The sequence below is a fragment of the Engystomops pustulosus genome, chromosome 2 (genome assembly GCF_040894005.1).
Source record: "Engystomops pustulosus chromosome 2, aEngPut4.maternal, whole genome shotgun sequence".
NCBI classification, from domain to species: domain Eukaryota; kingdom Metazoa; phylum Chordata; class Amphibia; order Anura; family Leptodactylidae; genus Engystomops; species Engystomops pustulosus.
Window position 1 is genome coordinate 261,252,001 of NC_092412.1, and position 22,454 is coordinate 261,274,454.

The window sequence follows — 22,454 nt, forward strand, 5'->3', positions numbered from 1 at the left end:
CAGTTTCTATGTATAGTTAGTGTTGGATACATTGTATGATGTGTTGGATACAATCAGTTTCTATTTGTAGTTAGTGTTGGATACATTGTATGATGTGTTGGATACAATCAGTTTCTATTTGTAGTTAGTGTTGGATACATTGTATAATGTGTTGGATACAATCAGTTTCTATGTGTAGTTAGTGTTGGATACATTGTATAATGTGTTGGATACAATCAGTTTCTATGTGTAGTTAGTGTTGGATACAATCAGTTTCTATGTGTAGTTAGTGTTGGATACAATCAGTTTCTATGTGTAGTTAGTGTTGGATACATTGTATAATGTGTTGGATACAATCAGTTTCTATGTGTAGTTAGTGTTGGATACAATCAGTTTCTATGTGTAGTTAGTGTTGGATACAATCAGTTTCTATGTGTAGTTAGTGTTGGATACATTGTATGATGTGTTGGATACAATCAGTTTCTCTGTATAGTTAGTGTTGGATACATTGTATAATGTGTTGGAGACGCCATTCAGAAAGGAATAAGCAAATCACTTCTTTTCTTCCCACACTGGAAATCGATGACATGCGGTTTTTCCGGAGGAGACCTGTATATCTTCACGTGACAGTACTGATCCCCTCCAATATTGATCTGAGGAGAGACAGAGGGACAGGTGACAGGCTGGATGGAGGGGACACAGAGGGACAGGTGACAGGGTGGATGGAGGGGACACAGAGGGACAGGTGACAGGAGGAGACACAGAGGGACAGGTGACAGGAGGAGACACAGAGGGACAGGTGACAGGGTGGATGGGGGGGGGGGGGGCTCTATACATCATATTGGGTTATTACAGTGCTCCCCCTAGTGGACACTTCTCAATATTGTATGACCCTCCCTCCCCCCACCATGTGATTGGACAGAATAACCTCATACGTGTTTATAGTGTCTGTAACTTACTGCGGCAAGGTAAGTTGGTTCAGAAATGATGTATTTGATGACCACAAACTTGGTGACTTTCATCTTCGATTTTTCCTGAAATTCATCTCTTACCTGATGAAACAAAGAACAATAAGAAAAAGTTTGATACAGAAATAAAAGCCCCTGCAATGTGGATGAGGCTTCTCCATGAGCTAATAGAAGCCCAGAACCGGCCGACATCCATGTGTGAAGGACCCCCTGGAGGGGCATCTGCTGCAGGGCAGGACCTCTAATGTAAGGCAGGACCTCTGCAGGACCAGGTGGGACAGGGAAGAGAAGTCTTTACCTGCACCAACACTACATTTAGATTTTTCTGTAAGTTCCCTCTTCTCCAGCCCAGACACTGATTATGGTCGTCTATTACTCCAAGAGGCTGGTATAATGTGAGTCCCCGACTCTCACACATCGGGGGCTGGTGTAATGTGAGTCCCCGCCTCTCACACATCAGGGGGCTGCTGGAAAGTGAGTCCCTGCCTCTCACACATCAGGGGCTGGTGTAATGTGAGTCTCCGCCTCTCACACATCGGGGGCTGGTGTAATGTGAGTCCCCACCTCTCACACATCAGGGGGCTGCTGGAAAGTGAGTCCCTGCCTCTCACACATCGGGGGCTGGTGTAACGTGAGTTCCCACCTCTCACACATCGGAGGCTGGTGTAATGTGAGTCCCCACCTCTCACACATCGGGGGCTGGTGTAATGTGAGTCCCCACCTCTCACACATCGGGGGCTGGTGTAATGTGAGTCCCCACCTCTCACACATCGGGGGCTGGTGTAATGTGAGTCCCCGCCTCTCACACATCGGGGGGCTGGTGTAATGTGAGTCCCCACCTCTCACACATCGGGGGCTAGTGTAATGTGAGTCCCCACCTCTCACACATCGGGGGCTGGTGTAATGCGAGTCCCGCCTCTCACACATCGGGGGCTGGTGTAATGTGAGTCCCTGCCTCTCACACATCGGGGGCGGGTGTAATGTGAGTCTCCGCCTCTCACACATCGGGGGCTGGTGTAAGGTGAGTCTCCGCCTCTCACACATCGGGGGCTGGTGTAATGTGAGTCCCCACCTCTCACACATCGGGAGCTAATGTAATGTGAGTCCCCGCCTCTCACACATCGGGGGCTGGTGTAACGTGAGTTCCCACCTCTCACACATCGGGGGCTGGTGTAATGTGAGTCCCCACCTCTCACACATCAGGGGCTGGTGTAATGTGAGTCCCCGCCTCTCACACATTGGGGGTTGGTGTAATGTGAGTCCCCGTCTCTCACATTGGGGGCTGGTGTAACGTGAGTTCCCACCTCTCACACATCGGGGGCTGGTGTAACGTGAGTTCCCACCTCTCACACATCGGGGGCTGGTGTAACGTGAGTTCCCACCTCTCACTCATCGGGGGCTGCAGTAAAGTGAGTCCCCGCCTCTCACACATCGGGGGCTGGTGTAACGTGAGTTCCCACCTCTCACACATCGGGGGCTGGTGTAATGTGAGTCCCCACCTCTCACATATTGGGGGCTGCAGTAAAGTGAGTCCCCGCCTCTCACACATCGGGGGCTGGTGTAATGTGAGCCCCGCCTCTCACACATCAGGGGCTGGTGTAATGTGAGTCCCCGCCTCTCACACATCGGGGGGCTGGTGTAACGTGAGTCCCCGCCTCTCACACATCGGGGGCTGGTGTAATGTGAGTTCCCACCTCTCACACGTCGGGGGCTGGTGTAATGTGAGTTCCCACCTCTCACACATCGGGGGCTGGGGTAATGTGAGTTCCCACCTCTCACACATCGGGGGCTGGTGTAATGTAAGTCCTGCATCTCACACATCGGGGGCTGGTGTAATGTGAGTCTCCGCCTCTCACACATCGGGGGCTGGTGTAATGTGAGTCCCTGCCTCTCACACATCGGGGGCTGGTGTAACGTGAGTCCCCACCTCTCACACATCGGGGGCTGGTGTAATGTGAGTTCCCACCTCTCACACATCGGGGGCTGGTTTAATGTGAGTCCCCGCCTCTCACACATCGGGGAATGGTGTAATGTGAGTACCTGCATCTCACACATCGGGGGCTGGTGTAATGTGAGCCCCGCCTCTCACACATCAGGGGCTGGTGTAATGTGAGTCCCCGCCTCTCACACATCGGGGGCTGGTGTAATGTGAGCCCCGCCTCTCACACATCGGGGGCTGGTGTAACGTGAGTTCCCACCTCTCACACATCGGGGGCTGGTGTAATGTGTGTCCCCACCTCTCACACATCGGGGGCTGGTGTAATGTGAGTCCCCGCCTCTCACACATCGGGGGCTGGTGTAATGTGAGTCCCCGCCTTTCACACATCGGGGGCTGGTGTAATGTGAGCCCTGCCTCTCACACATCGGGGGCTAGTGTAATGTGAGTCCCCACCTCTCACACATCGGGGGCTGGTGTAACGTGAGTTCCCACCTCTCACACATCGGGGGCTGGTGTAATGTGAGTCCCCGCCTCTCACACATCGGGGGGCTGGTGTAACGTGAGTTCCCACCTCTCACACATCGGGGGGCTGGTGTAACGTGAGTTCCCACCTCTCACTCATCGGGGGCTGGTGTAATATGAGTCCCCACCTCTCACACATTGGGGGCTGCAGTAAAGTGAGTCCCCGCCTCTCACACATTGGGGCTGGTGTAATGTGAGCCCCGCCTCTCACACATCGGGGGCTGGTGTAATGTGAGCCCCGCCTTTAACACATCGGGGGCTGGTGTAATGTGAGTCCCCGCCTCTCACTCATCGGGGGCTGGTGTATTGTGAGCCCCACCTCTCACACATTGGGGACAGGGGTAATGTGAGTCCCCACCTTTCACTCATTGGGGGCAGGTGTAATGTAAGACCCCGCCTCTCACACATCGGGGGCTGGTGTAATGTGAGTCCTCGCCTCTCACAAATCGGGGGCTGGTGTAATGTGAGCCCCGCCTCTCACACATCGGGGGCTAGTGTAATGTGAGTCCCCACCTCTCACACATCGGGGGCTGGTGTAATGTGAGCCCCGCATCTCACACATCGGGGGCTAGTGTAATGTGAGTCCCCACCTCTCACACATCGGGGGCTGGTGTAATGTGAGCCCCACCTCTCACACATCGGGGGCTAGTGTAATGTGAGTCCCCACCTCTCACACATCGGGGGCTGGTCTAATGTGAGTCCCTGCCTCTCACAAATCGGGGGCTGGTGTAATGTGAGCCCTGCCTCTCACACATCGGGGGCTAGTGTAATGTGAGTCCCCACCTCTCACACATCGGGGGCTGGTGTAATATGAGTCCCCAACTGTCACACATCAGGGGCTGGTGTAATGTGAGTCTCCGCCTCTCACACATCGGGGGCTGGTGTAATATGAGTCCCTGCCTCTCACACATCGGGGGCGGGTGTAATGTGAGTCCCCACCTCTCACACATCGGGGGCTGGTGTAATGTGAATCCCTGCCTCTCACACATCGGGGGCTGGTGTAATGTGAGTCCCCACCTCTCACACATCGGGGGAGGGTGTAATGTGAGCCTCCACCTCTCACACATCAGGGGCTGGTATAATGTGAGTCCCCACCTCTCACACATCAGGGGCCAGTGTAATGTGAGTCCCCACCTCTCACACATCGGGAGCTGGTGTAATGAGAAACCCCTCCTCTCACACATCGGGGGCTGGTGTAATGTGAGCCCCGCCTCTCACACATCGGGAGCTGGTGTAATGGGAGTCCCTGCCTCTCACACATCGGGGGCTGGTGTAATGTGAGCCCCACCTCTCACTCATCGGGGGCTGGTGTAATGTGAGTCCCTGCCTCTCACACATCGGGGGCTGGTGTAATGTGAGCCCCACCTCTCACACATCGGGGGCTCGTGTAATGTGAGTCCCTGCCTCTCACACATCGGGGCTGGTGTAATGGGAGTCCCTGCCTCTTACACATCAGGGGCTGGTGTAATGTGAGTCCCCACCTCTCACTCATCGGGGGCTGGTGTAATCTGAGTCCTCACCTCTCACACATTGGGGTCTGGGGTAATGTGAGTCCCCGCCTCTCACAAATCGGGGGCTGGTGTAATGTGAGTCCTGCCTCTCACACATTGGGGGCTGGTGTAATGTGAGTCCTGCCTCTCACACATTGGGGGCTGGTGTAATGTGAGTCCCCGCCTCTCACACATTAGGGGCTGGTGTAATGTGAGTCCCCGCCTCTCACACATCGGGGGCTGGTGTAATGTGAGTCCCCGCCTCTCACACATCGGGGGCTGGTGTAATGTGAGTCCCCACCTCTCACACATCGGGGGCTGGTGTAATGTGAATCCCTGCCTCTCACACATCGGGGCTGGTGTAATGGGAGTCCCTGCCTCTTACACATCAGGGGCTGGTGTAATTTGAGTCCCCGCCTCTCACACATCAAGGGCTGGTGTAATGTGAGTCCCCACCTCTCACTCATCAGGGGCTGGTGTAATCTGAGTCCCCACCTCTCACACATTGGGGTCTGGGGTAATGTGAGTCCCCGCCTCTCACAAATCGGGGGCTGGTGTAATGTGAGCCCCGCCTCTCACACATCGGGGGCTTGTGTAATGTGAGTCCCCACCTCTCACACATCAATGGCTGGTGTAATGTGAGTCCCCGCCTCTCACACATTGGGGGCCGGTGTAATGTGAGTCCCCATCTCTCACACATTGGGGGCTGGTGTAATGTGAGTCCCCGCCTCTCACACATCGTGGGCTGCTGTAATGTGAGTCCCTAACTCTCACACATCGGGGGCAGGTGTAATGTGAGTCTCCACCTCTCACACATCAGTGACTGGTGTAATGTGAGTTCCCACCTCTCACACATCGGGGGCTGGTGTAATGTGAGTCCCTGCCTCTCACACATCCGGGGCAGGTGTAATGTGAGTCCCTGCCTCTCACACATCGGGGGGCGGGTGTAAAGTGAGCCTCAACCTCTCACACATCAGGGGCTGGTGTAATGTGAGTCCTCACCTCTCACACATCAGGGGCTGGTGTAATGTGAGCCCCGCCTCTCACACATCAGGGGCTGGTGTAATGTGTGTCCCCGCCTCTCACACATTGGGGGCCGGTGTAATGTGAGTTCCCACCTCTCACACATCGGGGGCTGGTGTAATGTGAGTCTCTGCCTCTCACACATCCGGGGCTGGTGTAATGTGAGTCCCCACCTCTTACACATCGGTGGGCGGGTGTAAAGTGAGCCTCCACCTCTCACACATCAGGGGCTGGTATAATGTGAGTCCCCACCTCTCACACATCGGGGGCTGGTGTAATGTGAAACCCCTCCTCCCACACATCGGGGGCTGGTTTAATGTGAGTCCCCACCTCTCACACATCGGGGGCTGGTGTAATGTGAGTCCCCACCTCTCACACATCGGGGGCTGGTGTAATGGGAGTCCCTGCCTCTCACACATCGGGGGCTGGTGTAATGGGAGTCCCTGCCTCTCACACATCAGTGGCTGGTGTAATGCGAGTCCCCACCTCTCACACATCGGGGGCTGGTGTAATGCGAGTCCCCGCCTCTCACACATCAGGGCTAGTGTAATGTGAGTCTCCCCCTCTCACACATCGGGGGCTGGTGTAATGTGAGTTCCCACCTCTCACACATCGGGGGCTGGTGTAATGTGAGTCCCCACCTCTCACACATCGGGGGCTGGTGTAATGTGAGTCCCTGCCTCTCACACATCGGGGGCTGGTGTAATGTGAGTCCCTTCCTCTCACACATCGGGGGCTGGTGTAATGTGAGTCCCCGCCTCTCACACATCGGGGGCTGGTTTAATGTGAGTCCCCGCCTCTCACACATCGGGGAATGGTGTAATGTGAGTACTTGCATCTCACACATCGGGGGCTGGTGTAATGTGAGTCCCTGCACTCACACATCGGGGGCTGGTGTAATGTGAGTCCCCACCTCTCACACATTAGGGGCTGGTGTAATGTGAGTCTTGACCTCTCACACATCGGGGGCTGGTGTAATGTTAGTCCCGCCTCTCACACATCAGGGGGCTGGTGTAATGTGAGTCTCAACCTCTCACAAATCAGGGGCTGGTGTAATGTGAGTCCTCACCTCTCACACATCAGGGGCTGGTGTAATGTGAGCCCCGCCTCTCACACATCAGGGGCTGGTGTAATGTGTGTCCCCGCCTCTCACACATTGGGGGCCGGTGTAATGTGAGTTCCCACCTCTCACACATCGGGGGCTGGTGTAATGCGAGTCCCCGCCTCTTACACATCGGTGGGCGGGTGTAAAGTGAGCCTCCACCTCTCACACATCAGGGGCTGGTATAATGTGAGTCCCCACCTCTCACACATCGGGGGCTGGTGTAATGTGAAACCCCTCCTCCCACACATCGGGGGCTGGTTTAATGTGAGTCCCCACCTCTCACACATCGGGGGCTGGTGTAATGTGAGTCCCCACCTCTCACACATCGGGGGCTGGTGTAATGGGAGTCCCTGCCTCTCACACATCAGTGGCTGGTGTAATGCGAGTCCCCACCTCTCACACATCGGGGGCTGGTGTAATGCGAGTCCCCGCCTCTCACACATCAGGGCTAGTGTAATGTGAGTCTCCCCCTCTCACACATCGGGGGCTGGTGTAATGTGAGTTCCCACCTCTCACACATCGGGGGCTGGTGTAATGTGAGTCCCCACCTCTCACACATCGGGGGCTGGTGTAATGTGAGTCCCTGCCTCTCACACATCGGGGGCTGGTGTAATGTGAGTCCCTTCCTCTCACACATCGGGGGCTGGTGTAATGTGAGTCCCCGCCTCTCACACATCGGGGGCTGGTTTAATGTGAGTCCCCGCCTCTCACACATCGGGGAATGGTGTAATGTGAGTACTTGCATCTCACACATCGGGGGCTGGTGTAATGTTAGTCCCTGCACTCACACATCGGGGGCTGGTGTAATGTGAGTCCCCACCTCTCACACATTAGGGGCTGGTGTAATGTGAGTCTTGACCTCTCACACATCGGGGGCTGGTGTAATGTTAGTCCCGCCTCTCACACATCAGGGGGCTGGTGTAATGTGAGTCCTGACCTCTCACACATCAGGGGCTAGAGTAATGTGAGTCTCCTCCTCTCACACATCAGGGGCCGGTGTAATGCGAGTCCCCGCCTCTCACACATCAGGGGCTGGGGTAATGTGAGTCCCCGCCTCTCACACATCAGGGGCTGGTGTAATGTGGTTCCCCCCCTCTTACACATCAGGGGCTGGTGTAACGTGAGTTCCCACCTCTCACACTTAGGGGGTTGGTGTATCGTGAGTTCCCACCTCTCCCACATCGGGGGCTGGTGTAATGTGAGTCCCCGCCTCTCACACATCGGGGGCTGGTGTAATGTGAGTCCCCACCTCTCACACATCGGGGGCTGGTGTAATGTGAGTCCCCACTTCTCACACATTAGGGGCTGGTGTAATGTGAGTCCTGACCTCTCACACATCGGGGGCTGGTGTAATGTGAATCCCCACCTTTCACACATTAGGGGCTGGTGTAATGTGAGTCCCCACCTCTCACACATCAGGGGCTAGTGTAATGTGAGTCTCCTCCTCTCACACATCAGGGGCTGGTGTAATGTGTGTCCCCGCCTCTCACACATTGGGGGCCGGTGTAATGTGAGTTCCCACCTCTCACACATTGGGGGCTGGTGTAATGTGAGTCTCAACCTCTCACACATCAGGGGCTGGTGTAATGTGAGTCCTCACCTCTCACACATCAGGGGCTGGTGTAATGTGAGCCCCGCCTCTCACACATCAGGGGCTGGTGTAATGTGTGTCCCCGCCTCTCACACATTGGGGGCCGGTGTAATGTGAGTTCCCACCTCTCACACATCGGGGGCTGGTGTAATGTGAGTCTCTGCCTCTCACACATCCGGGGCTGGTGTAATGTGAGTCCCCACCTCTTACACATCGGTGGGCGGGTGTAAAGTGAGCCTCCACCTCTCACACATCAGGGGCTGGTATAATGTGAGTCCCCACCTCTCACACATCGGGGGCTGGTGTAATGTGAAACCCCTCCTCCCACACATCGGGGGCTGGTTTAATGTGAGTCCCCACCTCTCACACATCGGGGGCTGGTGTAATGTGAGTCCCCACCTCTCACACATCGGGGGCTGGTGTAATGGGAGTCCCTGCCTCTCACACATCAGTGGCTGGTGTAATGCGAGTCCCCACCTCTCACACATCGGGGGCTGGTGTAATGCGAGTCCCCGCCTCTCACACATCAGGGCTAGTGTAATGTGAGTCTCCCCCTCTCACACATCGGGGGCTGGTGTAATGTGAGTTCCCACCTCTCACACATCGGGGGCTGGTGTAATGTGAGTCCCCACCTCTAACACATCGGGGGCTGGTGTAATGTGAGTCCCTGCCTCTCACACATCGGGGGCTGGTGTAATGTGAGTCCCTTCCTCTCACACATCGGGGGCTGGTGTAATGTGAGTCCCCGCCTCTCACACATCGGGGGCTGGTTTAATGTGAGTCCCCGCCTCTCACACATCGGGGAATGGTGTAATGTGAGTACTTGCATCTCACACATCGGGGGCTGGTGTAATGTGAGTCCCTGCACTCACACATCGGGGGCTGGTGTAATGTGAGTCCCCACCTCTCACACATTAGGGGCTGGTGTAATGTGAGTCTTGACCTCTCACACATCGGGGGCTGGTGTAATGTTAGTCCCGCCTCTCACACATCAGGGGGCTGGTGTAATGTGAGTCCTGACCTCTCACACATCAGGGGCTAGAGTAATGTGAGTCTCCTCCTCTCACACATCAGGGGCCGGTGTAATGCGAGTCCCCGCCTCTCACACATCAGGGGCTGGGGTAATGTGAGTCCCCGCCTCTCACACATCAGGGGCTGGTGTAATGTGGTTCCCCCCCTCTTACACATCAGGGGCTGGTGTAACGTGAGTTCCCACCTCTCACACTTAGGGGGTTGGTGTATCGTGAGTTCCCACCTCTCCCACATCGGGGGCTGGTGTAATGTGAGTCCCCGCCTCTCACACATCGGGGGCTGGTGTAATGTGAGTCCCCACCTCTCACACATCGGGGGCTGGTGTAATGTGAGTCCCCACTTCTCACACATTAGGGGCTGGTGTAATGTGAGTCCTGACCTCTCACACATCGGGGGCTGGTGTAATGTGAATCCCCACCTTTCACACATTAGGGGCTGGTGTAATGTGAGTCCCCACCTCTCACACATCAGGGGCTAGTGTAATGTGAGTCTCCTCCTCTCACACATCAGGGGCTGGTGTAATGTGTGTCCCCGCCTCTCACACATTGGGGGCCGGTGTAATGTGAGTTCCCACCTCTCACACATTGGGGGCTGGTGTAATGTGAGTCTCAACCTCTCACACATCAGGGGCTGGTGTAATGTGAGTCCTCACCTCTCACACATCAGGGGCTGGTGTAATGTGAGCCCCGCCTCTCACACATCAGGGGCTGGTGTAATGTGTGTCCCCGCCTCTCACACATTGGGGGCCGGTGTAATGTGAGTTCCCACCTCTCACACATCGGGGGCTGGTGTAATGTGAGTCTCTGCCTCTCACACATCCGGGGCTGGTGTAATGTGAGTCCCCACCTCTTACACATCGGTGGGCGGGTGTAAAGTGAGCCTCAACCTCTCACACATCAGGGGCTGGTATAATGTGAGTCCCCACCTCTCACACATCGGGGGCTGGTGTAATGTGAAACCCCTCCTCCCACACATCGGGGGCTGGTTTAATGTGAGTCCCCACCTCTCACACATCGGGGGCTGGTGTAATGTGAGTCCCCACCTCTCACACATCGGGGGCTGGTGTAATGGGAGTCCCTGCCTCTCACACATCAGTGGCTGGTGTAATGCGAGTCCCCACCTCTCACACATCGGGGGCTGGTGTAATGCGAGTCCCCGCCTCTCACACATCAGGGCTAGTGTAATGTGAGTCTCCCCCTCTCACACATCGGGGGCTGGTGTAATGTGAGTTCCCACCTCTCACACATCGGGGGCTGGTGTAATGTGAGTCCCCACCTCTAACACATCGGGGGCTGGTGTAATGTGAGTCCCTGCCTCTCACACATCGGGGGCTGGTGTAATGTGAGTCCCTTCCTCTCACACATCGGGGGCTGGTGTAATGTGAGTCCCCGCCTCTCACACATCGGGGGCTGGTTTAATGTGAGTCCCCGCCTCTCACACATCGGGGAATGGTGTAATGTGAGTACTTGCATCTCACACATCGGGGGCTGGTGTAATGTGAGTCCCTGCACTCACACATCGGGGGCTGGTGTAATGTGAGTCCCCACCTCTCACACATTAGGGGCTGGTGTAATGTGAGTCTTGACCTCTCACACATCGGGGGCTGGTGTAATGTTAGTCCCGCCTCTCACACATCAGGGGGCTGGTGTAATGTGAGTCCTGACCTCTCACACATCAGGGGCTAGAGTAATGTGAGTCTCCTCCTCTCACACATCAGGGGCCGGTGTAATGCGAGTCCCCGCCTCTCACACATCAGGGGCTGGGGTAATGTGAGTCCCCGCCTCTCACACATCAGGGGCTGGTGTAATGTGGTTCCCCCCCTCTTACACATCAGGGGCTGGTGTAACGTGAGTTCCCACCTCTCACACTTAGGGGGTTGGTGTATCGTGAGTTCCCACCTCTCCCACATCGGGGGCTGGTGTAATGTGAGTCCCCGCCTCTCACACATCGGGGGCTGGTGTAATGTGAGTCCCCACCTCTCACACATCGGGGGCTGGTGTAATGTGAGTCCCCACTTCTCACACATTAGGGGCTGGTGTAATGTGAGTCCTGACCTCTCACACATCGGGGGCTGGTGTAATGTGAATCCCCACCTTTCACACATTAGGGGCTGGTGTAATGTGAGTCCCCACCTCTCACACATCAGGGGCTAGTGTAATGTGAGTCTCCTCCTCTCACACATCAGGGGCTGGTGTAATGTGTGTCCCCGCCTCTCACACATTGGGGGCCGGTGTAATGTGAGTTCCCACCTCTCACACATTGGGGGCTGGTGTAATGTGAGTCTCAACCTCTCACACATCAGGGGCTGGTGTAATGTGAGTCCTCACCTCTCACACATCAGGGGCTGGTGTAATGTGAGCCCCGCCTCTCACACATCAGGGGCTGGTGTAATGTGTGTCCCCGCCTCTCACACATTGGGGGCCGGTGTAATGTGAGTTCCCACCTCTCACACATCGGGGGCTGGTGTAATGTGAGTCTCTGCCTCTCACACATCCGGGGCTGGTGTAATGTGAGTCCCCACCTCTTACACATCGGTGGGCGGGTGTAAAGTGAGCCTCCACCTCTCACACATCAGGGGCTGGTATAATGTGAGTCCCCACCTCTCACACATCGGGGGCTGGTGTAATGTGAAACCCCTCCTCCCACACATCGGGGGCTGGTTTAATGTGAGTCCCCACCTCTCACACATCGGGGGCTGGTGTAATGTGAGTCCCCACCTCTCACACATCGGGGGCTGGTGTAATGGGAGTCCCTGCCTCTCACACATCAGTGGCTGGTGTAATGCGAGTCCCCACCTCTCACACATCGGGGGCTGGTGTAATGCGAGTCCCCGCCTCTCACACATCAGGGCTAGTGTAATGTGAGTCTCCCCCTCTCACACATCGGGGGCTGGTGTAATGTGAGTTCCCACCTCTCACACATCGGGGGCTGGTGTAATGTGAGTCCCCACCTCTCACACATCGGGGGCTGGTGTAATGTGAGTCCCTGCCTCTCACACATCGGGGGCTGGTGTAATGTGAGTCCCTTCCTCTCACACATCGGGGGCTGGTGTAATGTGAGTCCCCGCCTCTCACACATCGGGGGCTGGTTTAATGTGAGTCCCCGCCTCTCACACATCGGGGAATGGTGTAATGTGAGTACTTGCATCTCACACATCAGGGGCTGGTGTAATGTGAGTCCCTGCACTCACACATCGGGGGCTGGTGTAATGTGAGTCCCCACCTCTCACACATTAGGGGCTGGTGTAATGTGAGTCTTGACCTCTCACACATCGGGGGCTGGTGTAATGTTAGTCCCGCCTCTCACACATCAGGGGGCGGGTGTAATGTGAGTCCTGACCTCTCACACATCAGGGGCTAGAGTAATGTGAGTCTCCTCCTCTCACACATCAGGGGCCGGTGTAATGCGAGTCCCCGCCTCTCACACATCAGGGGCTGGGGTAATGTGAGTCCCCGCCTCTCACACATCAGGGGCTGGTGTAATGTGGTTCCCCCCCTCTTACACATCAGGGGCTGGTGTAACGTGAGTTCCCACCTCTCACACTTAGGGGGTTGGTGTATCGTGAGTTCCCACCTCTCCCACATCGGGGGCTGGTGTAATGTGAGTCCCCGCCTCTCACACATCGGGGGCTGGTGTAATGTGAGTCCCCACCTCTCACACATCGGGGGCTGGTGTAATGTGAGTCCCCACTTCTCACACATTAGGGGCTGGTGTAATGTGAGTCCTGACCTCTCACACATCGGGGGCTGGTGTAATGTGAATCCCCACCTTTCACACATTAGGGGCTGGTGTAATGTGAGTCCCCACCTCTCACACATCAGGGGCTTGTGTAATGTGAGTCTCCTCCTCTCACACATCAGGGGCCGGTGTAATGCGAGTCCCCGCCTCTCACACATCAGGGGCTGGGGTAATGTGAGTTCCCCGCCTCTCACACATCAGGGGCTGATGTAATGCGAGTCCCCGCCTCTCACACATCGGGGGCTGGTGTAATGGGAGTCCCCGCCTCTCACACATCGGGGTCTGGTGTAATGTGGTTCGCCCCCCTCTTACACATCAGGGGCTGGTGTAATGTGAGTTCCCACCTCTCCCGCATCGGGGGCTGGTGTAATGTGAGTCCCCGCCTCTCACACATCAGGGGCTGGTGTAATGTGAGTCCCCGCCTCTCACACATCAAGGGCTGGTGTAATGTGAGTCCCCACCTCTTACTCATAGGGGGCTGGTGTAATCTGAGTCCCCACCTCTCACACATTAGGGTCTGGGGTAATGTGAGTCCCCGCCTCTCACACATCGGGGGCTGGTGTAATGTGAGCCCCGCCTCTCACACATCGGGGGCTGGTGTAATGTGAGTCCCCACCTCTCACACATCGGAGGCTGGTGTAATGTGAGTCCCCGCCTCTCAAACATTGGGGAATGGTGTAATGTGAGTCCCCACCTCTCACACATTGGGGGCTGGTATAATGTTAGTCCCCGCCTCTCACACATCGTGGGCTGCTGTAATGTGAGTCCCTACCTCTCACACATCGGGGGCAGGTGTAATGTGAGTCTCCACCTCTCACACATCAGTGACTGGTGTAATGTGTGTCCTCGCCTCTCACACATTGGGGGCGGGTGTAATGTGAGTCCCCACCTCTCAAACATCGGGGGGCGGGTGTAATGTGAGCCTCCACCTCTCACATATCGGGGGCTGGTGTAATGTGAAACCTCTCCTCCCACACATCGGGGGCTGGTGTTATGTGTATCCCCGCCTCTCACACAGCGGGGGCTGGTGTAATGGGAGTCCCTGCCTCTTACACATCAGGGGCGGGTGTAATGTGAGTCTCCTCCTCTCACACATCAGGGCTAGTGTAATGTGAGTCTCCCCCTCTCACACATCGGGGGCTGGTGTAATGTGAGTTCCCACCTCTCACACATCGGGGGCTGGTGTAATGTGAGTCCCCACCTCTCACACATTGGGGGCTGGTGTAATGTGAGTCCCCGCCTCTCACACATCGGGGGCTGGTGTAATGTGAGTCCCTTCCTCTCACACATCGGGGGCTGGTGTAATGTGAGTCCCCGCCTCTCACACATCGGGGAATGATGTAATGTGAGTACCTGCCTCTCACACATCGGGGGCTGGTGTAATGTGAGTCCCCGCCTCTCACACATCGGGGGCTGGTGTAATGTGAGTCCCTGCCTCTCACACATCTGGGGCTGGTGTAATATGAGTCCCCGCCTCTCACACATTAGGGGCTGGTGTAATGTGAGTCCTGACCTCTCACACATCGGGGGCTGGTGTAATGTTAGTCCCGCCTCTCACACATCGGGGGGCGGGTGTAATGTGAGTCCTGACCTCTCACACATCAGGGGCTAGAGTAATGTGAGTCTCCTCCTCTCACACATCAGGGGCCGGTGTAATGCGAGTCCCCGTCTCTCACACATCAGGGGCTGGTGTAATGTGAGTCCCCGCCTCTCACACATCGGGGGCTGGTGTAATGTGTGTCCCCACCTCTCACACATCGGGGGCTGGTGTAATGTGAGTCCCCACCTCTCACACATTAGGGGCAAATGTAATGTGAGTCCTGACCTCTCACACATCGGGGGCTGGTGTAATGTGAATCCCCACCTCTCACACATCAGTGGCTAGTGTAATCTGAGTCTCCTCCTCTCACACATCAGGGGCCGGTGTAATGCGAGTCCCCGCCTCTCACACATCAGGGGCTGGGGTAATGTGAGTCCCCGCCTCTCACACATCAGGGGCTGGTGTAATGTGATTTCCCCGCCTCTCACACATCAGGGGCTGGTGTAATGCGAGTCCCCACCTCTCACACATCGGGGGCTGGTGTAATGCGAGTCCCCGCCTCTCACACATCAGGGCTAGTGTAATGTGAGTCTCCCCCTCTCACACATCGGGGGCTGGTGTAATGTGAGTTCCCACCTCTCACACATCGGGGGCTGGTGTAATGTGAGTCCCCACCTCTCACACATCGGGGGCTGGTGTAATGTGAGTCCCTGCCTCTCACACATCGGGGGCTGGTGTAATGTGAGTCCCTTCCTCTCACACATCGGGGGCTGGTGTAATGTGAGTCCCCGCCTCTCACACATCGGGGGCTGGTTTAATGTGAGTCCCCGCCTCTCACACATCGGGGAATGGTGTAATGTGAGTCCCTTCCTCTCACACATCGGGGGCTGGTGTAATGTGAGTCCCCGCCTCTCACACATCGGGGGCTGGTTTAATGTGAGTCCCCGCCTCTCACACATCGGGGAATGGTGTAATGTGAGTACTTGCATCTCACACATCGGGGGCTGGTGTAATGTGAGTCCCCACCTCTCACACATTAGGGGCTGGTGTAATGTGAGTCTTGACCTCTCACACATCGGGGGCTGGTGTAATGTTAGTCCCGCCTCTCACACATCAGGGGGCGGGTGTAATGTGAGTCCTGACCTCTCACACATCAGGGGCTAGAGTAATGTGAGTCTCCTCCTCTCACACATCAGGGGCCGGTGTAATGCGAGTCCCCGCCTCTCACACATCAGGGGCTGGGGTAATGTGAGTCCCCGCCTCTCACACATCAGGGGCTGGTGTAATGTGGTTCCCCCCCTCTTACACATCAGGGGCTGGTGTAACGTGAGTTCCCACCTCTCACACTTAGGGGGTTGGTGTAATGTGAGTCCCCGCCTCTCACACATCGGGGGCTGGTGTAATGTGAGTCCCCACCTCTCACACATCGGGGGCTGGTGTAATGTGAGTCCCCACTTCTCACACATTAGGGGCTGGTGTAATGTGAGTCCTGACCTCTCACACATCGGGGGCTGGTGTAATGTGAATCCCCACCTTTCACACATTAGGGGCTGGTGTAATGTGAGTCCCCACCTCTCACACATCAGGGGCTAGTGTAATGTGAGTCTCCTCCTCTCACACATCAGGGGCCGGTGTAATGCGAGTCCCCGCCTCTCACACATCAGGGGCTGGGGTAATGTGAGTCTCCGCCTCTCACACATCAGGGGCTGGTGTAATGTGAGTTCCCCGCCTCTCACACATCAGGGGCTGGTGTAATGCGAGTCCCCGCCTCTCACACATCGGGGGCTGGTGTAATGGGAGTCCCCGCCTCTCACACATCGGGGGCTGGTGTAATGTGGTTCGCCCCCCTCTTACACATCAGGGGCTGGTGTAATGTGAGTCCCTGCCTCTCACACATCGGGGGCTGGTGTAACGTGAGTTCCCACCTCTCCCGCATCGGGGGCTGGTGTAATGTGAGTCCCCGCCTCTCACACATCAGGGGCTGGTGTAATGTGAGTCCCCGCCTCTCACACATCAAGGGCTGGTGTAATGTGAGTCCCCACCTCTTACTCATCGGGGGCTGGTGTAATCTGAGTCCCCACCTCTCACACATTGGGGTCTGGGGTAATGTGAGTCCCCGCCTCTCACACATCGGGGGCTGGTGTAATGTGAGCCCCGCCTCTCACACATCGGGGGCTGGTTTAATGTGAGTCCCCACCTCTCACACATCGGAGGCTGGTGTAATGTGAGTCCCCGCCTCTCACACATTGGGGAATGGTGTAATGTGAGTCCCCACCTCTCACACATTGGGGGCTGGTATAATGTTAGTCCCCGCCTCTCACACATCGTGGGCTGCTGTAATGTGAGTCCCTACCTCTCACACATCGGGGGCAGGTGTAATGTGAGTCTCCACCTCTCACACATCAGTGACTGGTGTAATGTGTGTCCTCGCCTCTCACACATTGGGGGCGGGTGTAATGTGAGTCCCCACCTCTCAAACATCGGGGGGCGGGTGTAATGTGAGCCTCCACCTCTCACATATCGGGGGCTGGTGTAATGTGAAACCTCTCCTCCCACACATCGGGGGCTGGTGTTATGTGTATCCCCGCCTCTCACACAGCGGGGGCTGGTGTAATGTGAGTCCCTTCCTCTCACACATCGGGGGCTGGTGTAATGTGAGTCCCCGCCTCTCACACATCGGGGAATGGTGTAATGTGAGTACCTGCCTCTCACACATCGGGGGCTGGTGTAATGTGAGTCCCCGCCTCTCACACATCGGGGGCTGGTGTAATGTGAGTCCCTGCCTCTCACACATCTGGGGCTGGTGTAATATGAGTCCCCGCCTCTCACACATTAGGGGCTGGTGTAATGTGAGTCCTGACCTCTCACACATCGGGGGCTGGTGTAATGTTAGTCCCGCCTCTCACACATCGGGGGGCGGGTGTAATGTGAGTCCTGACCTCTCACACATCGGGGGCTAGAGTAATGTGAGTCTCCTCCTCTCACACATCAGGGGCCGGTGTAATGCGAGTCCCCGCCTCTCACACATCAGGGGCTGGTGTAATGTGAGTCCCCGCCTCTCACACATCGGGGGCTGGTGTAATGTGTGCCCCCACCTCTCACACATCGGGGGCTGGTGTAATGTGAGTCCCCACCTCTCACACATTAGGGGCAAATGTAATGTGAGTCCTGACCTCTCACACATCGGGGGCTGGTGTAATGTGAATCCCCACCTCTCACACATCAGTGGCTAGTGTAATCTGAGTCTCCTCCTCTCACACATCAGGGGCCGGTGTAATGCGAGTCCCCGCCTCTCACACATCAGGGGCTGGGGTAATGTGAGTCCCCGCCTCTCACACATCAGGGGCTGGTGTAATGTGAGTTCCCCGCCTCTCACACATCAGGGGCTGGTGTAATGCGAGTCCCCGCCTCTCACACATCGGGGGCTGGTTTAATGGGAGTCCCCGCCTCTCACACATCGGGGGCTGGTGTAATGTGGTTCGCCCCCCTCTTACACATCAGGGGCTGGTGTAATGTGAGTCCCTGCCTCTCACATATTGGGGGCTGGTGTAACGTGAGTTCCCACCTCTCCCACATCGGGGGCTGGTGTAATGTGAGTCCCCGCCTCTCACACATCGGGGGCTGGTGTAACGTGAGTTCCCACCCCTCACACATCGGGGGCTGATGTAATGTAAGTCCCGCCTCTCACACATCAGGGGCTGGTGTAATGTGAGTCCCCACCTCTCACACATTGGGGGCTGGTGTAATGTTAGTCCCGCCTCTCACACATCGGAGGTTGGTGTAATGTGAGTCCCCACCTCTCACACATCGGGGGCTGGTGTAATGTGAGTCCCGCCTCTCACACATCGGGGGCTGCTGTAACGTGAGTTCCCACCTCTCACACATCGGGGGCTGGTGTAATGTGAGTCCTGCCTCTCACACATTGGAGGTTGGTGTAATGTGAGTCCCCACCTCTCACACATCGGGAGCTGGTGTAATGTGAGTCCCCGCCTCTCACACATCGGGAGCTGGTGTAATGTGAGTCCCCGCCTCTCACACATTGGGGGCTGGTGTAACGTGAGTTCCCACCCCTCACACATCGGGGGCTGGTGTAATGTGAGTTCCCACCTCTCACACATCGGGGGCTGGTGTAATGTGAGTCCCGCCTCTCACACATCGGGGGCTGGTGTAATGTGAGTCCTGCCTCTCACACATCGGAGGTTGGTGTAATGTGAGTCCCCACCTCTCACACATCGGGAGCTGGTGTAATGTGAGTCCCCGCCTCTCACACATTGGGGGCTGGTGTAACGTGAGTTCCCACCCCTCACACATCGGGGGCTGGTGTAATGTAAGTCCCGCCTCTCACACATCGGGGGCTGGTGTAATGTGAGTCCCCGCCTCTCACACATCAGAGGCTGGTTTAATGTGAGTCCCCGCCTCTCACACATCAGGGGCTGGGGTAATGTGAGTCCCCGCCTCTCACACATCAGGGGCTGGTGTAATGTGAGTTCCCCGCCTCTCACACATCAGGGGCTGGTGTAATGCGAGTCCCCGCCTCTCACACATCGGGGGCTGGTGTAATGGGAGTCCCCGCCTCTCACACATCAGGGGCTGGTGTATTGTGGTTCCCCCCCCTCTTACACATCAGGGCTGGTGTAATGTGAGTCCCTGCCTCTCACACATCGGGGGCTGGTGTAATGTGAGTCCCGCCTCTCACACATCGGAGGCTGGTGTAATGTGAGTCCCCACCTCTCACACATCGGGGGCTGGTGTAACGTGAGTCCCCACCTCTCACACATCGGGGGCTGGTGTATTGTGGTTCCCCCCCCTCTTACACATCAGGGGCTGGTGTAATGTGAGTCCCCGCCTCTCACACATCGGGGGCTGGTGTAATGTGAGTCCCCGCCTCTCACACATCGGGGGCTGGTGTAACGTGAGTTCCCACCTCTCCCACATCGGGGGCTGGTGTAATGTGAGTCCCCGCCTCTCACTCATCGGGGGCTGGTGTAACGTGAGTTCCCACCCCCCACACATCGGGGGCTGGTGTAATGTGAGTCCCGCCTCTCACACATCAGGGCTAGTGTAATGTGAGTCCCCGCCTCTCACTCATCGGGGGCTGGTGTAACGTGAGTTCCCACCCCCCACACATCGGGGGCTGGTGTAATGTGAGTCCCGCCTCTCACACATCAGAGGCAGGTGTAATGTGAGTCCTCACCTCTCACACATCGGGGGCCGGTGTAATGTGAGTCCCCGCCTCTCACACATCGGGGGCTGGTGTAATGTGAGTCCCCACCTCTCACACATCGGGGGCTGGTGTAATGTGAGTCCCGCCTCTCACACATCGGGGGCTGCTGTAACGTGAGTTCCCACCTCTCCCACATTAGGGGCTGGTGTAACGTGAGTTCCCACCCCTCACACATCGGGGGCTGGTGTAATGTGAGTCCCGCCTCTCACACATCGGAGTCTGGTTTAATGTGAGTCCCCGCCTCTCACACATTGGGGGCTGGTGTAATGTGAGTCCCCGCCTCTCACACATCAGGGGCTGGTGTAATGTGAGTCCCCGCCTCTCACACATTGGGGGCTGGTGTAATGTGAGTCCCCGCCTCTCACACATCAGGGGCTGGTGTAATGTGAGTCCCCGCCTCTCACACATAGGGGGCTGGTGTAAAGTGAGTCCCTGCCTCTCACACATCAGGGGCTGGTGTAATGTGAGTCCCCGCCTCTCACACATTGGGGGCTGGTGTAATGTGAGTCCCCGCCTCTCACACATGGGGTGCTGGAATTTGGTAACTTTTATAAAATATATCATACGTCTGTTTTCAGACATATTTATCAAAATATCCCCTTTTTTACCATCTGTGCACACATTTGATTTTTGGTGCCATCTGTCACTGAGGTCAAATCAGTGCAGTTTTTCATGAGGAATCCGAATCTGCAATTATAAAATTGCGGTTCCCACCTATATTTCTAGTTTTTTTGATCCGATGTGTACATTGCGAAGTTTACATTGCCCATTGCAACCCTACTACTCCAGCATGTAGACAGAGGAGGAGCTCTATACTTGTCTGCCCCTCACCTCTCCATAGACTTCTATACTTGTCTGCCCCTCACCTCTCCATAGACTTCTATACTTGTCTGCCCCTCACCTCTCCATAGACTTCTATGCTTGTCTGCCCCTCACCTCTCCATAGACTTCTATACTTGTCTGCTGGGACTGTAAGAGTCTAAGTCTGTCTCTCACTGCTTAATTCTGCCCCTCACCTCTCCATAGACTCCTATACACAAGGAGCCATAGAATGTAACCGATGAGATACAATATGTAACATGTCTTAGATTTCTCTGAGCTGATGACTTACACACAGTTTGTAGAGGTATCGGTGAACACTTTGTTGAGGGCAGCTGTCTACTAAACCTAGTACAAGGGTGAAAGGTGGGCGCAGGTAACACCAATTACCATCTTATCAGTGTCCGGGCAGTTCTTAGTGCACTGAATTAGCCAACATCAGGTAATAGTAACAGCACGGAGGATCTATGGAGGAGCTGGGACTGACTGTGTATGAGAAGGTCCTGGCAGGTGTCATAGGACCAGGAGTAAGAAGAAGAAGCTGAGAATATCTCAGGATGTCACTTACCGCGTTAGCAATGGCTTGTATAGCAGGGTTACCATCCGGCTCTTCTTCTGAGGGATTTGGATACTCTCCATGTGTAGAGTGATGGGTAATAACAGCCAAAAATAATAATAATGCAAACTGTATGGCGGCCATTGTGAGTGCTAGCTCTGTGGTCTATTCCTAGAAGCCGTCCACCCCTGGTTATATATCCCTGGAGAGCAGCTCATAACAATGGGAGGAGGGACCTGATCTCTCCGCACAGACGCTGTAATTCGGCTTCCAGCTCTAGTATTTATTGCACATTAATTATACTATAATTGTTCTTTAGAAAGTTGAATGTTCTGACAACAAAAGCACAAAATAATCATTAATGAAAATCAAATCTATTAACCAATGGAGGCCTGGATTTGGAGTCACCCACAAAAATAAAGTGGAAACACACTATAGGCTGATCCAAATGTGATGTCATGTCTGTAAAAAAAGACAAAATGAGGCTCAGTATTGTGTGTGGCCTCCACGTGCCTGTATGACCTCCCTACAACACCTCGGCATGCTCCTGATGAGGCTCAGTATTGTGTGTGTTGCCTTCACGTGCCTGTATGACTTCCCTACAACACCTCGGCATGCTCCTGATGAGGCTCAGTATTGTGTGTGTTGCCTTCACGTGCCTGTATGACTTCCCTACAACACCTCGGCATGCTTCTGATGAGGCTCAGTATTGTGTGTGACCTCCATGTGCCTGTATGACCTCCCTACAACACCTCGGCATGCTCCTGATGAGGCTCAGTATTATGTGTGTGGCCTCCACATGCCTGTATGACCTCCCTACAACACCTCGGCATGCTCCTGATGAGGCTCAGTATTGTGTGTGTGACCTCCATGTGCCTGTATGACCTCCCTACAACACCTCGGCATGCTCCTGATGAGGCTAAGTATT

At 55.6% G+C, this 22,454-nt stretch overlaps 1 protein-coding gene across 1 annotated transcript; it reads right to left on the reverse strand.

Moving 5' to 3' along the window:
* Positions 1-322: 322 nt before the first annotated feature.
* On the reverse strand, positions 323-21,670 carry LOC140116833 (cystatin-A5-like). The gene is made up of 3 exons (XM_072133269.1): positions 21,539-21,670; positions 939-1,031; positions 323-632 (listed from the first exon to the last, which is right to left on the reverse strand). The coding sequence occupies exons 1-3, from the start codon at positions 21,668-21,670 to the stop codon at positions 513-515; spliced, it is 345 nt and encodes a 114-aa protein (XP_071989370.1). The 3' UTR covers positions 323-512.
* Between the last annotated feature and the right edge of the window lie 784 nt (positions 21,671-22,454).

Excerpts from the sequence above, each read along its gene's own strand:
- LOC140116833 (XM_072133269.1), bottom strand. The coding sequence starts at position 21,670 with ATGGCCGCCATACAGTTTGCATTATTATTATTTTTGGCTGTTATTACC. Across the intron at positions 1,032-21,538 it reads TACAAGCCATTGCTAACGCG|GTAAGAGATGAATTTCAGGA; the intron begins GTAAGTGACATC and ends TTGTTTCATCAG. Across the intron at positions 633-938 it reads AACCAACTTACCTTGCCGCA|ATCAATATTGGAGGGGATCA; the intron begins GTAAGTTACAGA and ends GTCTCTCCTCAG.